Source organism: Mastacembelus armatus, chromosome 18 (assembly GCF_900324485.2).
Source record: "Mastacembelus armatus chromosome 18, fMasArm1.2, whole genome shotgun sequence".
In the NCBI taxonomy this organism is placed as follows: Eukaryota; Metazoa; Chordata; class Actinopteri; order Synbranchiformes; family Mastacembelidae; genus Mastacembelus; species Mastacembelus armatus.
Genome location: NC_046650.1, coordinates 7,134,971 through 7,151,838, shown reverse-complemented (window position 1 = coordinate 7,151,838; position 16,868 = coordinate 7,134,971). Strand labels below are relative to the sequence as shown.

The 16,868-nt window shown below is 40.4% G+C and overlaps 1 protein-coding gene across 3 annotated transcripts in view; it reads right to left on the bottom strand.

The window, feature by feature from the left end:
• Positions 1–16,868, bottom strand: part of pcxb (pyruvate carboxylase b) — a 236,621-nt gene that overhangs the window by 128,426 nt on the left and 91,327 nt on the right. For all 3 annotated transcript variants that reach the window (XM_026327586.2, XM_026327580.1, XM_026327572.1), the window contains one exon: positions 633–815. In XM_026327586.2, coding sequence (XP_026183371.1) covers positions 633–815 — 183 coding nt within the window. The remainder of the gene's footprint in view (positions 1–632; positions 816–16,868) is intronic.

The window sequence follows — 16,868 nt, the reverse complement described above, 5'->3', positions numbered from 1 at the left end:
GTGTGTGTGTGTGTGTGTGTGTGTGTGTGTGTGTGTGTGTGTGTGTGTGTTTTAGTCAAACTCAATTAACTATTTATATAAAATGTCTCATCTGTTACAGGAGACGTTGGATTCGCAGAGACTTATGTCATGATTACATAACCTTCTGCTGAGTTTTGTTAACACTACAATTTTCATTAGACATTTATTTTTTCCACATTGCCACAGGTCCACCTGATGTAACATTGTGTGGTACAGTACTTCATTATGTTTACACACACACACACACACAGACCTGCTTTGGCATATTAGGGTTGCAAATATTAACAGTATGAATCAACACATTAATTCGAGATGCCAACAGTGATTTCAAAACTGAAAATAAGCCAGTTTGAAAGGTGCGTGACGCTGTTCATTCCATCATAACCTGATGTGATGAAGCACAATATTTAGCCGCACAGTCTGTTAACCATTTGTACCTGCTGATGATGTTTAGCACAACCTCTCTCAAAGTACAGAGCCCTGTCTTTCTGTACAGCTCTAACCTGAAGCAGTTTTATGCTGACTGTCTGAAAACTAATCTATATACAAAAGCAAGAAAAAGCGCCACGCAAAGCACCATCACACACTCCACACATGGCTGAGCATCCTACCTTGACGCCCCGCACTCTGAACTCAGCCAGGGCTCGGCTCATCTTGGAAGCTGCTGTGTGCAGGTCCTTCCCGCTGGCGATGACTTTGACCAGCAGGGAGTCATAGTGGGGTGAAATGACAGCACCCGGGAAGGCAGAGGCGCTGTCCAGACGGATGCCCATGCCTTCACCACTTCGGAAAACCTGGCAGGAAGAGGAGAAAAGAGTGAATGACTTTACATCATAGAATATGTTTTTAACCAGATCATTGTAATATTTCTATAATATAATATTTAAGATCTGATTAAGTAGGAATATATAGAAATAGAAATATTTTATTGTCTGAAACAAGATGAAGAAAACATCTACAAATCTAATTATTTTTAAATAGCCAAGTAAACGTAATGAGGAGGCAGACATGTATGAAAATAGAGCAAGACTATACAGTATTGCATAGGATTTTATTAGAGTGGATTCTGATGCTTTTGGCAAGAAAATACACTTACATAAATTTGTCAATTGAAGATTTAGTGCTTTCATTAGGGCTATTATTGTCTCACTGTACACTGCCCAGAAATCTCAGTGGTTAGCAAAGGCAATACAGTGTCTGAGCTACCTAGAGTCAAAAGAGAAGGTGGGATGAAGCACCATACACAAAAGTTAAAGAAAATACTGGTTGCTCAGTGGTCTGATCGATGTATTAGGTTTAATGCCAAACCTGGATTTAACTTTTCATCCTTCCCAAGGTACAGGATGTAGAATCAAATAGTAGAACAAGTAAGGGGAAGAAAACTGGCTCAGCATCATTCACAGCATTTGTTAATGGTTTTGTAAAGCGGACAGTGTCAGTAAGCAGCGCATCACATCTGTTAGGTGCCTGAAACATAATGTGTAAATTAACCTGCACATGCACGGCCAATGGCAGACGGACACACAAGCAGAGAAAAATAAATGAATGAATAAATAAAACACATGGGAGGGAGAAAACGAGCACGGGATGTGTGAGAGAAAGAAAGGCCGGACTGTTCCAAACCACTTGGCAAAAGAACAAAGAGGGAGGAGAGTGGACGTGAAAGAGAAGAGAGAGGATTGTTCAACTCTACAACATATGGAGCCCCTTGAGGGCTGGAAGAGAAATTATAACAATGTTTTGCCACACTGATGATATGCTGCTAATATGTCCAGACAATGTAGATGTGCAGAGCGGTCACATGTGGTGTGATTCTTTAACAAGTGCTCTTTGAATTCTACAATTACATAAACACTAAATGCTAAAGCAACCAAAATAAATGTATGACACTGTACCATGTTATTCTCTGTATTAACAACAAAAACATCCAGTCCACACTGCTGTTACAACTGACTCATCTGTACACCTCTTCAGATGAAGCTAAATTACTGCTATTAATGTACATTTCACCCTGGGTGTCATTTTTCCAACCAAGGAAGAGCTCTGATCCTTCTTGGTAGAAAATGGAGGCTATTCGAAAGAGACTGCCTGTATATAAAGCTGTAAATATATGTGATGTTGAAGCAGAGGAAGCTGTCACCAGTATTTCTGCCCACTCATGCTGCCTCAATACCAGTGTGATACGACATTTCAAGGCTAATGCCCATATTTCCAGGGGGTGATTTTCACAGAACCCACAGCTCCGCTTTTATTTTGAAAGCTTCAGGCTGGTCATCCGCACTTAAACTGTCACTGAGGGATGTCTCAAAGGTCCACACTCACACTTTCTGGTTTGAAATTCAAGACAAGGTTTAAAATGTGATAGTAACAGAAATCCCTCCCAATTAAATAAAAAGACTGCAGTTTATTGTTTAGCTGAGCTTCAACAGTTGTGATTACACAAAAGGTTTTCTGAGGATAAAATAATTTCCTAGTCAATACTGACAGCTACATTTCAGATTGTTCAATACAGACTTCTTCAGAGTAACATCTCAAAAGATGGGCCCTTTCCAACAATTTCCAAATAATAAAATACTGTAGTAAAAATAATGACTTCTTTCAAATAGAAGAATTGAATCTGACAGAAAGTGGGTAACGGAAATTAAATGCTCCTGAAGCACTGGATGTGGGAGAAGTAAACACAACTGGGTGAAAAAGAAAAAAGTGCATCCAACATGAGACTCTATATGAAAACAAAAAAAGCCAACCTGCAAAAACTGGAAAATGGAAATCAAGTCAAATATTGAAACTGAGCAGTAAACTTGTCACTACCATTTACTTGTGGTTATTTGATTTGTTTTCAGGCCATCTACTTTCTCAAGTTGTTGCCAACAAATGTGAAGTCAATTTTATTAGAAAAAAAAAAAAAAAAAAAAAAAAAATATCTCAGAGCTTTTGATGAGCCACATTTTACCTACTGTGGTTTAACGGTATTGGCAATGGGCCTCTCAGGCACTTTGTTTCCACTGTAGTGTTGAGGCAAAGGGCAGCTTTGGGAAAATCTACAGAGTTTACATTTCCTCTCTATTTATTAAACCTTTCTTTACTGCACATAGGCCATAATTTTAAAATAGTACCCATAACACCACAGGCCAAGCATATACAGTATGTAAGACCAGAGTGGATGTCCAACAGCTGCCTGGGGTTTATTTGCACACAGTTATTTCACGTAAAACTGCAACATACCCCCGGGGGTGACTATGCATTAATACCATAAACATCGCTCACATTGAATCTGATGCTGCTCATAGGTTTGACTTATTATGTCCATACAAGCTGGCATCAAGGCTCTTTTTTTTTTTTTTTCTTCAGCAACACATGCTGCATAATCACACTGTATGAAGTGATAAAGGGGGACGGTTCAGTGACTGGCTCAAACATGGTCTTTGTTGTCATCTTGACGTTTCAGTGAAGTTTGAAACCCAAAAGGCCCTAATACAGTTTCACATCTGGGCGCTGTCCATGTGTTGCCTGATTAGGCACTGGCCAAACACATTCATGATTTGGATTCGTTGGGGGGAAAAAAAAAAAAAAAAAAAAAAAAAGCTGTACTTTTTAAAAAAAAAAAAAAAAAAAAAGTGTGTGTCTGTGTCCCTGTGGCAAGGCCAGATGGTTAGAGACAATCGCTGCAATGACTACTAGTCGGCATTTTTATCAGGTGCGAGAGTAAGATGCGTTTTCTAATCTCAGTGTTAAATCTGCGCCATGATAATTTAAAAAAAAAAAAAAAAAAAAAAAAAAAAAAAAAGGAGAAAAATTGTGAATTTTAAGGGTGAAATGCATGCTGGTTAGATTTCTATCAAAAAAAAAATGTTTGCAATAAGTACTGGAAAGTTACATACTGAAGATTAATTAACATTGAAAAGCCGTGTGCGTTGATTATTATATTGTTTGAGTTTGATTGTGGAAAAAAATGTGTAAAATAAAGCTCAGTCAAATATGATGCACCAAACTGCAGTGGACAGTGATGAGGCAGGCTGATAGGAAGACGTGTGCGCACGCACACACACACACACAACGATTTCAGCTCTTAAACATGAGCCAATATTGTTTTAAATCAAATTCCTAACCGCAAACAATCCTGTCCGGCTCATGTCAGGAGACTAATCAAACATGCAGCAAGACAGATGTTTGCTGTTACACTTCACTGTGCAAACATATATATATGGGATACCTAGTTGACTGGAACCTACAAAACGAGCACAGTGGTGCTTCAGTTATTGGAACCACTCAGACGAGGGTTGTTTTTTGCGGGGGGGAAAAAAACCCAAACATTTAGCTTGTGTGTGCTTTCCAAGCCTGAATACATCATTTCAAGTCAAACTGAATGTTGCTTCATGTGCTGTGGAAGAGAATTTTCAACAATTGATTTGAAAACAAAACAGTTTTTCTGACGTTTTGCTCATTAAACCTGTGTAGAAACATTTCCATATTAACTTTTGCCTGCTATGTGCTAATGAGGGATAATGCACTTTTAGGTCGTACTCGTGTAAATATTAAGTAAACTAATTTTGGCCTCAGGGCATGATTGATGCCACAGCGACACCCCACCAAGCCTAGATGGTTCATCTCACACACTAAGCGAGGACTCGAGCCCCAGCAGGGCTGCTAAAGATCTTGTAGACAGAGAGAATAGCAGCGAGATGAGGGAGATACTGTACAAGTAGACCTGAAAGAAAAGCCAAGTACCAAGTGAATAATTGAAGTCAAGGTGTCAGCTTCTTTTAGCCCAGGGCGCTGTCTAACTTTCTTCTTACACTCTTCTCTATGTCATTGTCTGAGTCCGTCCTACCTCCTGTTCTCGGTCTCTGTATAGTCCCACACACTAATAATTTAAGTACAAAGGCACTGAAATGGCCTTACTGATACATAAATGCACAGATTCCTGTCCAGTGTTGTGCTGCACACTTGCAGTCTTGCTGCTCCTGTTAATCAGTTCTGTAAATACACACAACAGTTTAGCTGTACTAGCTCAGGCCACGACTTCCAGGTCATTACCATGTAACAGTGCACAGGTGGTGACTTTCACTGCGCTTTACACCTTTTACTCTCAATACAGGTCATTTCTCACAGCATATGCCAAGTCACTTTCCTGCCACCATCTCTCTTAATAAAACTACCTTCTATGCTTCAAGTATATCATTCAAAAACTCCACAGCGGTGGTCGGTGGTGTTTTTCTAAGATGTTTTATGAAAGTGCACAGGTCTGCCGTGGGAGTTTTACAGATACCTACTGCCCAGTGCTGTTAAAAAAAATGTTTAAAAACACACAGATTCAGGTAAACAAGTCAATTTCCCCACTGATGCTGATGTATTTTCAAGAGTGGTAGAATGGCTTCTGGATAGGTTTCAGAGGCCCAAGTCATAAAACATATTAAACACGTTGTAGAAGGTGAAAAAAGCCAAAGTCAAACTATTTCAGCTGACCATTCTGATATGTTGTCAGACAAGAGAACATTTGGGAGGAAAAAAATGTGTGAAAATGTATGAAACACTTATTCTATAGGGGAAAGAGAAGCAATGTTAGATCCACACGTTTTGGATACAGTGCCATGACTGGTGTGATTAAACAGGCTTTATCCAACAATATGGAGAGAAGTTGCCCTCTGGAAAAAACAAAATGTATACACATTTGTCACTGGATTTGTCAAGGAGTCTTACAATTTATCATGGAGATAAATATCCCACTCACCGGTGGGAATTTGATACTGACAAAAGAAGAAGAGGGTAATGTCATTGACTGCATTTATCCAATGGTCTGATTTCCTGAAACTGCATCATTATTCATAATTCCTTTTATTTCTACTACCTAGATCACAGGAGAGGTTATTTACAGTATTCACCCACACTAAAAACACTATCGCTGTGGTGGGGCTACGTGACTTTGTTCGTTCATGAATCTTAAGCCAGATCGTCTGCACATTCAAATTAGCTTCTGTGGATCAGATACAGTATTTGTTCTAATTTACAGTTAGCCTCACACCGTGCCAGAACGCATCGCTCTAGCTCAATTTTACCACGAAACATCCGATTGAGTATTGACTGACCCTGGTAAGATGGGTCCTGGGTCGATTGCTAAATATTCAGTTGACAAATGGCGCTCTGCCTCACCAAATGTAACAGTATGCTACAGATACACAAAATATGATGTTAAAGATGGTGCAGTACATACCAGCCTGCTTTATGGATTAAGGCTGTAAAAAAAAAAAGAAGAAATGAAGACAAAAAGCAACCTTAATTATAGATCTGAGGTGAACAAGATCCTTGTTACTTTCTAAACCTATTTAAGTAGAGATAACATAATGACCTGAATCCTCAGGCTCCTTGAGTGGACCCCAGACCAGATTTTAGATTTAGCTCGTTTTTGTAATAACACTGAAAACTCTCCAAGATACTCTACGAGCCATTTACTATTAAGTCCATTTATCCTTCGATCCCCACTCTGCAGACTCCTCCAACAAGCCTCATTTATCACCCTCTTCACTAACATTTCACCTAACACTCAGGCCTACCGCTACCTAGTTTAATTGCGCCTCTCTGTTGTCGAGTATTGTCGACGTATGGGGTTGAAAGAGACCGCACACACACACACACTTGAAGCTAATGCATAGAGAAGTCACAGCAAGACAACATGCACCGCCTGCCAGCTCTGCGTATGAAGCAGATTGACAGAAAGTGAAGGCAATATCTGAACTCCAACTGCTCCTCCACCAATTATAGAGGGAGAGGAGCAGGCGGAAAGGCAGAGGCACAGAGAGGTAAGGACAGGGAAAGAGACAGAAAAACACAGAGATGAGAGGAGCACATAAGTGCCATGTTAATGTTTGAAGCCGAGCTGTGTGGATGAATGATGGTGGGGGAGCAGATGTACTGTAGGCGAGAGGGGAGCAACAACACAGGGAGGACAGAGGTGAAGAAGAAGAAAGTTTGCTTCCCCATAATTGTTTTTGGCAAGCAAGACCTGATGCTTCAAAGGTGCATGTTTCAGAGTTGCTCCATCATGAAAACTTTATGATGTTGTGCTTTTCTTTTTCATATGGGAGAGGTGTATTACCAGATGCAATCTGGAGGAGGCCAAACAGCACAACCTCCCTCTCACAGCCCATAAGAACAGTATTAGTTTTCACTTTTCGTCGTAGGAAAGTTTTTGGGGTTAGAAAAACACACCGTACGAGAAACAAATAATATCCGACTGAAAATAACATCCTTCACTCATCTGACACAGAAACTGCTGCAAACTTCACATCTTGGTCAGTAGTTTTAGTGTCTGTCTCAGAAGAACACTGCTGCTTTTTCCTTCAATGGCTAAATGCGTAAGTGGGTTGACTCCCAAGGAACTTGCTGAGAGTTTATGGGCAGCCTTGTAAAAAATCTGGCCATCTCCTGAATTTAATTACTTAAGTCCTTCAAAATGTGGTGTTCTTGTTATCTCAGTTGAGTAGGATGCATGTGTCTAACAGCAATGTGCTGAATTAAGGCCCCAAAGCCAGAAGGTCCAAAAGGTGTTGTAAATAACCAGACTTTAAGATAAGTTAAATTATCTTACCTTTTTTTGTACTGACAATATGAGCTAAATATAATGGATGTTCCTTGTATTCATATTAGCATTTGATATTTTGTGCCTTTAACAGGGAAAGCTCAGTTTTAAGTCAACAATCTATGGTTATTTTAATTAATTCCAACTTCTTTCCTGGCACAATGAAATCCTGTAGTTTCAAATGGATGAGAAGATATAAAGAAATAAGTCAGGGAAATGTGTTACATTGTGAGGATAACAAGGGGACATGTTTGTATGCAGCACAGGAAGCAGCTAAAATGGATTCTGCCACGGAAATGAGTAAAGAGCGTGTGTCAGGAATACACAGTCTCTCACCTCTGCTTTTACATTCACACATTCACTTAAAACATTCCCATAAACAAAACAAGCACTTTGAAAACCTGCACAATGTCATATCAGCTTTATATATGAATGTCAAAAGAAAAGCTTGATGTCAGGCTTCAAGTTACAGAATCTCTCTTTATGCTCCACACCCCCACTGAAGAAGGAAACCTTTGTACATACATGGAGGAAAACAGTCCAACTGCACAAACACATGGCTGTTTCTTTATTATTATTTTAGTTTGAACTTTCGTGCACTAGATAATGTCTCAGTTGAGAGTTCAGCTATTTCTGAAGTAGACAAGTGTCCTGCAGAATTCCCTTGGCTGCCAGCAAAGGAGCCACTTCATTGATCTGGAGACATCGACTGGAGAACCGACACCTGTGTGGATCATTAACGACACCTCACACTTCACTATCACACACTAAAGCAGATACCTTTTATTTTCAAATCAGTACTGAGATCTCCCCCTCTGATATAAGGGCAGCATCGCCTGATGAGCTACCTTCAGCCGTTCTGACTGGCGACCACTGTGGTCACACTCGGATGTATTGGTCTTGCTTTTGACTAAAAGTCATTCCCAGTCTTCTCTAGCTTCAGGCGTTTCTCAAAGCTACAAACAAAGGACTGATCCATTTAATGTACTAACTCCATGGATGTTTTAAGATGATCCACACCATACTTTTTGCCAAGCATACAGGTTTTGCTGACTACCCTGAGCTAGTCCAAAGCTTGCCTGACAGTAGCTGTACTGTAGCTTAAGTACCTGAATCCAAACTAAAACCATTCCACCCAGCCCTGTTTCAATTTTCATCCTACCCTTTCAATTTCACCTTCATTTCCTGTCTCTATGCAGGCTCTATGTTTTCTTACAAAACCATTATCTACCCCAGTCTCCGTCTTCCTCCCTCTCTGTCCCCAGGGCATCCACGGCTTTATTTATCCCTTTATTTTTACTTCATCTCAACTCTTGCCTACCTTCCTTGCTGACTTTCAGTGTTTATTTTTCCTTATGTCCTCTGTATCCCCCTAACCGTCATCTTTTTTGGAACCTCAGACCACCAACAGTGCAATTACAGGCCAAAACTACAATATGTTCGCATGTTTGTGTCCCGCAAAACAAAAAAATATTTATGACCTAGTACTAATCCCTTTGACACTCTAAATGGGAAACACACACACACACACAGAAAAGCCCGCACACACGAGCCCTCCCTTCAGTCCCTCGTTGCCTTTCATCAAAAGGCTCATTTTTTTGATATCCAGCTAAATTGGCTTCTCCTTTCAATCCTCTTTATGTGTGTCAGTGCGGGTGTGTGCTCCAGACGGAGGTATAATGACCCTAATGAGCAATAGAAGATCTCTGCTGCTCTCTAGTTTTTCCTCCTTTTCATTTTCCCCCTATTTTCGCTCTGAACTTTCTATCAATTATTGCCCATTCCGCCTTGCCTCCACTCCTCCTCCGAACACTCTAATTTTCCTCTACCTTCACATTCCCCTCGTCTCCCCTCTCGTCTCTACCCTTTCCTTCTGTCTCCTTCCATTTCCCCTCCACTCCACATCTTTTTCTCACATCACCCCGTTCCTCCCTCCTCACTGCAGAGCTCTTCCCCTGCTGCCTCCTTCACTTGAATCCTCTTTTCCTTCTCGAATTTCTTCAGGTACTTTTCCTCCCATCACATATTCTCTCATTACACATTCCCTTCTAATACCCAAACACATCTACTCCACTTGTCTCTCCTCTTTTTTTTGAATTTTTAAAAAAGGGAAAAACAGCAGTGAGTGCACAGGTGCAAGAAGAAGTTCACTTTAAATGCTGATGCACACTAAGCAGAGATGCAAACAGACGACACAGACTCTGGAAGACATACGTCACAGATCCCACAACCGCACCCACACACACTTCTCTCTCATGCAGTATTAGACATAAACACAACCACCTTTACAGTCAGTGGCAAGCAGACGTCTGTGACGGCAGGACAAGCTGTTTGGGGCTTTGGAGGTGGGCACACGCACGCACGCACGCGCGCGCGCGCGCGCGCACACACACGCACACACGCACACACGCACACACACACACACAAACAAACAAACACATACATATGCTATACACAAGCTGTCAACGTTTGGACAGACCTCCAGCCGTGCCACGCGGCTTCAAGATGAGGTACATGTCTTTGCTGAGAACATACCAGATGCCTGGGCATGGGTGGATGGATACAAACAAATCCCCTGGACCCTGACAACACCCAAACAGAGGAAAGTCTCAATGTTCCTGCACCTCAGGTAAACAGGTGAATTGAGGGTCCTACTTTAAATATCGAAAGCTTGTCGAGTATGCTCACAGATTGTGAAGTGCTTTGGAACTTCTGTGATGTGCATATATAATTTTCCTAACTCATCCTCCATTATGTCGTCGAGCTCCATCTGCTTTTTAAACCACCCATTTACAAATCCACAGCTCCAATGCAACGTGCAACCTAGAGACAATCAAGTCCGCCCGCCAGTTTAAATTAGATGCTTACTGTTAAAATACGTCCCACGCTGTGCTGTTTCCATCAAAGTTACTGTGCTGAGTTTACGGTCTCATTTTATTAGCCAGCGGCGTGGCTTTATGGATGGTGATGCCGCTCTGTGTGTTTGTCCACCACTTTGGTCCAGACTGAAATATATATGCAGGATTAGTACTAATATGCTGGTAATCTCCTGTTCAGAGTGAAATACACCAGCAGCCAGTTAACAGATTGCCACAAAATGTACTTCAGACATTCATGTTGCCCACAAGATGAACTGGGACTTTTGCATCAGTATCAGGTGAAACATTTCTTTTGCTTCATATCTGCAAAATCTAATGGCAGTCCCATCCACCTCAGCTGTACTTTGTGTTTAGTGCTAATTAGAAATAAAGTGAGCATACTAATGCACTAAACTAAGATGGTTATCATGGTAAACATTATCTTCTAATGTTAGCATTGCCACCGTGAGCATGCCGAAACAATTTAGGTAAAAGCACCACAGTGCATAATTACAGTTTCACAGAAGCACTAACATTGCTGTAGATTCTTAGCCTTGTTAAAAATCATGTGCTAAAGCTTTTATGTGAAACAAACGCATGTTGTGAACAACCAAGTGAAGTCAACCAAGTGTGTGCGCTTTGTCCCTGAATTTCCAATTTCCTGTTTTGAATAAATCCATCGGATGTGTTCTGAAGCAACATTGTCAGAAGTGAAGTTATTTGGATTTTCTTGCAGTGTGCCTCACTTTTCTCTGCCAGTGCAATATTAAAGGAATGTATTTTTTTTTTTTTTTCCCTGGTACCTGGCACTTCTTCCCTGAGGCAGATGCTGTGGCCATTGCTCTGGCTTGTCTAGACAGCTCTCTCTCCCTTCTGGCTCTCCCAAAAGTTCAAACCATCTTTCAAATTTCATCAGGGCTGCAAAACCACTTCCTATCTTCCTCTCTGTGATGACGCCAAACTTTTCTTGAGGCAACACCAATTTCTCACCTTAGCCCAGAAGTGTTTCCTCTTTGATTCCACCAACATTTTTGATTTTGATTACCGTTGGATTTCCTCATGTCTTTGCACCACCTGTTGCCTCCATGATTTATGCATCAACCACATGTGTCAAGCTTCTCAGAATAGGATTATCAGCCAAGTGCCTCTCTAATCACACAATATACAATGTAATGTAAAATATTTACATGAGGTGCAACACAAACCCCTCTTCTCAGGTTGAACACAGCTCCAATTAGTGGGTTAATTAGCAGCCGATTTGTACAGCATCCACGATCAATATTCAAGTGGCATGTTGTTGTTTTCTATGCTTAACTCACACTGGCTTAGTCCCAACTTCCCCCATAGTTACTATACTTTTGATTATCAAAGTTTTTGCAGATTAAAAAACAAAAGGATTTTGAACCTGAAAGCCAGAATACTTATCAATAAGTTTGTTAGTCAACACCAAAACTGACCAAAAAACAATCAGAAACAAAATATGGGCGAAAATGTTACTTGCTATATAACCAACATTTTAAAAAGACTTCCAGTGTAAACACATATTGCTTGTTAAATGTTGCTGACAGTGGGTTTTCTCTATGTTAACTTAAAACCAGTGACAACTGGAGACACACGCAGCTCATCAGTTCCTCTGTAATTACAATGTGCTTGACTGCAAATCAATCTCAGACCTAACTACTTAAATTATAAACTGCCAATACAGAATCTGGCAGAAAGCTCAATTTTAAAGCTTTTTCCCCAAAAACTAAAATATTCTCAAACCATGTTTTTTCTTTTTTAGTTTTAAACAAGCAACAACTCAAATCGGACGCTAACAACAAAAACTACAGTTGATACAGATTCCTAACCAATGAGACATGCTGCAGATTAATCCTTCAATTATGAGCATTTACGGGACATATGGGGTTACATCATCTAACCTTACCCTCCTCCTTATTTCCATGTCCCTGCATCATCCTTTTGTTCACACATGCACAGAAAATCCAGGAAAATGAACACAGAGCAGAAGTGACATGTGGTCAGTGAAACATACACCTGCCAGTTTTGACCTGCGGGACTACACGTGTTGTCATTCGCCCAAGCAGGCAGAAGTAATATCAACGTGATATAATTAGAGAGGCAGGGAAGAGGTGACGGGGGGAGGGGGTCGGAGGAAGCAGACAGAATGACAGTGTGGAATTAGATAAAGACCCAAACGCACAGATGTGAAGGAGAAAACAAAATACAGAAAAGAGACATGGAATCTGATTGTGTGTGTTGATCGTGTGTGTTGTCTGATAGTGTTTTGCATGGCATAGGTGTCCATGTCCAACTTCTGCACAACACCGCAGGGTCCTCCAACAGCAAACAGACACTCCAATATGGCGACTGCCAATCATTTTTCTCTCTCCAGCTTGTCCCCCCCACACACACAGAGAGACACACTCACACCCATCGCTCCCCCTGCATCGTTTCCTCCTCTCTCTGCACAGTACACACCAAACACAGCATCCGTTTCTTCCTAAGTAGGTCACTACACCTCCACTGCTCCTTCCCCACTAGTCTCGCTTCCCTCTCTTCATTGCACCATCTTTATTCTCACCCCACGTCTCTGCCAGCCTCCACTTCTTTCCAACATTCTTTTCAGCCTTCTCAGCCACACGGTTTATTATGACACAAACAAAAAAAAAACAAAAAAAAGAAAAAGATACTCAATTAATTGACCTCTCTGACCACACTTCGATCAGCATTTGTCTCTTTGTTGTTCAGAAAATTTAATTTCTCACCAGAGTATCTGAAAACCCATCACTGGTTCTTCCTACATATTCAAACCTGATCCCATTTTGAAAAAACTTCATTACAGGTCTGTGCCTCATGGTGAGTGAGATTGTAGCGCCAACAATGAAATCCCATCAAAAGACAAAACAAGCTCTGATTACACTAAACGGTACAGCTAATAATGCAGCAGGAATAAGATCACTGATAATGACATCAAACAGAAAAAGGAAATGGAATATTGCTCCCTAAACCAAACAAAGGGGACAGAACAGAGACATTACATTTTGGTAAGATGAGAAATATTTATGAGATGAATGTGTGCCAGCTGGTTTGTTGATGAAATGACTCACACTTTTCATTAAAAAAAATCTTCTCCAATCCATCCATCATGATAAAAAAAAGTAAATAATCCAACACTGAAAAAGCAATAAACAGTCACAAAATAAATCTATATTTCTGTTATTCCATTTCAGGTGTAATGTATTTCACATGCTTCATTGTGTTTTATATATGGGCCATGACACAGGACCAAATAAATCAAGAGTTGCTGCTTTTTCTACATGCTAATCTGGATAATCAGTATTATGGGTCTTATCTAGGACACCTACCAGGAAAGTCCAAGGTTCTAAGACCTGGTGCTTTTTTGTTACTGCCATTATACTGCAAATTAGGCCAATGCACATACATTTCCCTCGTGTGCTTACTTATGAAGATGAATTGCAGTTTTATTTAACATCGAGAGAAAACTGCCTGACTGTATGTAGTGATCAAATGTTTTTGCAGTCAGTGAAACAGAAGCTGTACAATGTGGTAAATGTGCAACAGTGCAGATCCTAGGATGTCACCATACTACATGTGACAACATGCCAAATTTAATCTGGACTGTGGTTCACTGCTGGCTTTACTCCTCAACCCTGATTATTTGATGTCCTTTGTGTGTTCTGGCTTGGTTTTCCCTTTACACTGTCACACTTTTAATTTACTCTCTGTCACTTGTCTCTTTTTCTCAGTCCAAATACCCCCGCCACCTCAAATGATGCTGTCTCCCTTAGAACCCGAATCATTATCTGTCATTTTATCACTTTTCTCCATCATTTCTCAACCTCCTCCTTTCCTCTATTTTCCACAAACATACAGAGTTCAGCTGTTTTACTGTCAAGTCAAGCTGAACTGGCAAAGACTCAAAGGTCTCAAAGGAATTAAACAATACAAAACAGAGACACGGAGCAAAGTTGGGGAGAGGAAAAGAAAGGTGTAAGGGGAATTGACAAAGAAAGAGAGAGTGCATTGTCGCTTAGTCAGACACAAATAGTGGCAGCAAAAGTTGGTAGAGAAGCCAGGTGAGACCAAGAGACTACAAGGATGGTAATAACACGGGAGCATGAGGAAAATGCAAGAGCAAGGTGTTGAACGAATGCAAAATTATAAGAGGGGAAACATAACATGTATAAATGAGTGACGATAAAGAAAGGCCAGGTAAAAAGACATCAAGATGGGGAAAAGAAACTAAATGAAAATGAACAGTAGTAGGCATCATCCTAACTGGTTCCATCCTGTGCACATGAATCAGATTTTTAGGGAGAAAAATGTTTGCACAAGACATTTAAGTGTTTGCCATCGCCTTCATTAAATCACTGCACTCCTTGGAGTAGAGGAACTACAAAACCAGAGAGAGAGAGAGAGAGAGAGAGAGAGAGAGAGAGAGAGAGAGAGAGAGAGAGAGAGAGAGAGAGAGAGAGCGCAAAGTTCAGGAAAAAGGCTGCTTTAATCCTGTCTTAATCAAGAATTATCTGGGGCCTGAATGTCAGCCCTAAGATGTATTTTTAAGAAGACGACTTCTGAAATTGCACGTGTTTAACCCTCTGGGGTCTGAGGGGGTTTTTGGGGCCTGGACAAATTTTGACATGTCCTGACATTTGTGCTTTGTGCTACATGGTATGGTGCAGAAAGAGTGAAGGAACTTGGGAGTCAGGCTGGCAGGCAAATGGTGCCAGCTGACAAAAACATTAAAAAAAAAAAAAAAAATTTTTTAAAAGTCGACCGTTCAAGTCTGCATGTGTTTACCAGGGAGCAACAAACCTGTGCTACTCCTTCCAAACAAAGTGAGCTACTTTTCTGATCTGATAAGTAGAGAAGCAGACACGCAGGATGGATGCATGAAGAAAATAGGTTGGGGTTTGTAGCAGGGTCAGAATAAAAAAAGAAAAATCTGTCAGTATAAATTTTGTAATAAGATCCTGACCCAATTAAAAACACATTTCATACCACGTTTTAGCATTTAAAAACCCTGGCATCAAATAATTAATCTTCAACATATAATATATATAAGCAGGGCCCAGGACATTCATTTTACCATGTTTTATATATATATATATATATAAGTTGCAATATTTGGAATATTAGTCACTTTTAGGAATAACAGACTGGTTAAACAGAAAAAAAAAAAACATACACAAGTCACTTTGGTGTCTAAGTTGCATTTCAAATTATACAAATTTTAAAAAATATGCGATTTATAGTCTGGAAAATACAGCATGTTAAATATTCATCTCTCCCAGTCTCTTCTTCTCCACTTTTAAACTTGATCTGCCCCTTGACCTGCTGACATTGTGCCCTTCTCCTCAGGCACTGCTTTAATCCTCTCACCTAACCACTGTATCACTCATCCACCACCTTTTGGTGAGTTCCAGGCATCTCTCTGACATTAGCCTCAATTCCACCAGCAGCTTGCCCTTTCTGCGTCTCCATCGTTCCCCCCTTTTCACCTCGAACTCTCCCTCTTCTCTCCCCTCATCCTTAACTGCTATCTTGTTCTTACTGAACATATTAATTTCTCTTTTAGACACGATTAACAATCTGTCCTGACAACACACACGGTAAACAACATTTCCATGTTCCATTCTAAAATTAGGATTAAACACCCTCTCTCTAACCATCGCAAACCTTTTTTGCATATTTGTCCTCTTTTAAACTAAATTGCCAAAGCAGCATACCCACTTGAAATTGGATGATATTACACATGCACCCATACATAAATATGCACACCATTTTATGCATGCATACGCAGAGTCCAAAATTAATTTTCAATCTGTCTAATTTTGCTTATGACCCCACAGTCTGCCTCCTCTGCTCTCATAAATACACACACACTACAATAAGCGGCGAATTAATGAGCTATATTTTTATCACTGAAACTAATGAATTAGCCTTTGATAGATAATAGAAAACTGGTAAAGGATGATGTGATGGAAGTGTGTGTCTGTGTGAGCAAAAGCCTTGGATATTTGTGTGTGTGTGCAGCAACATAAACAGCCCCGTCTGTGTAGGTATGTCCTTGCGCATGGAGTGTGTGTTTTCTAACAATGACAGAAGCACTTTGATCATTATGCTGAAGCCTTGATCTACCACTGCAGCAATGTACCATGCGCATTGCACACATCTGAATCCTCTGCACGTCTGCAAGAAAACAGTACTATTTTCTTCTGTTTCCACTTCAGTGTGTCTCATTCTGTTCCTCTGACTCAGTCACATGCATACTGTATGTACATGGTTATACCACCTATGTTTTTCATCGGGTACATCAACCAAACCACCATGGTGACAGTCTTTGTACTGTAATTTGCTTTATAGTCACTCACTTTACTGCAGGCATT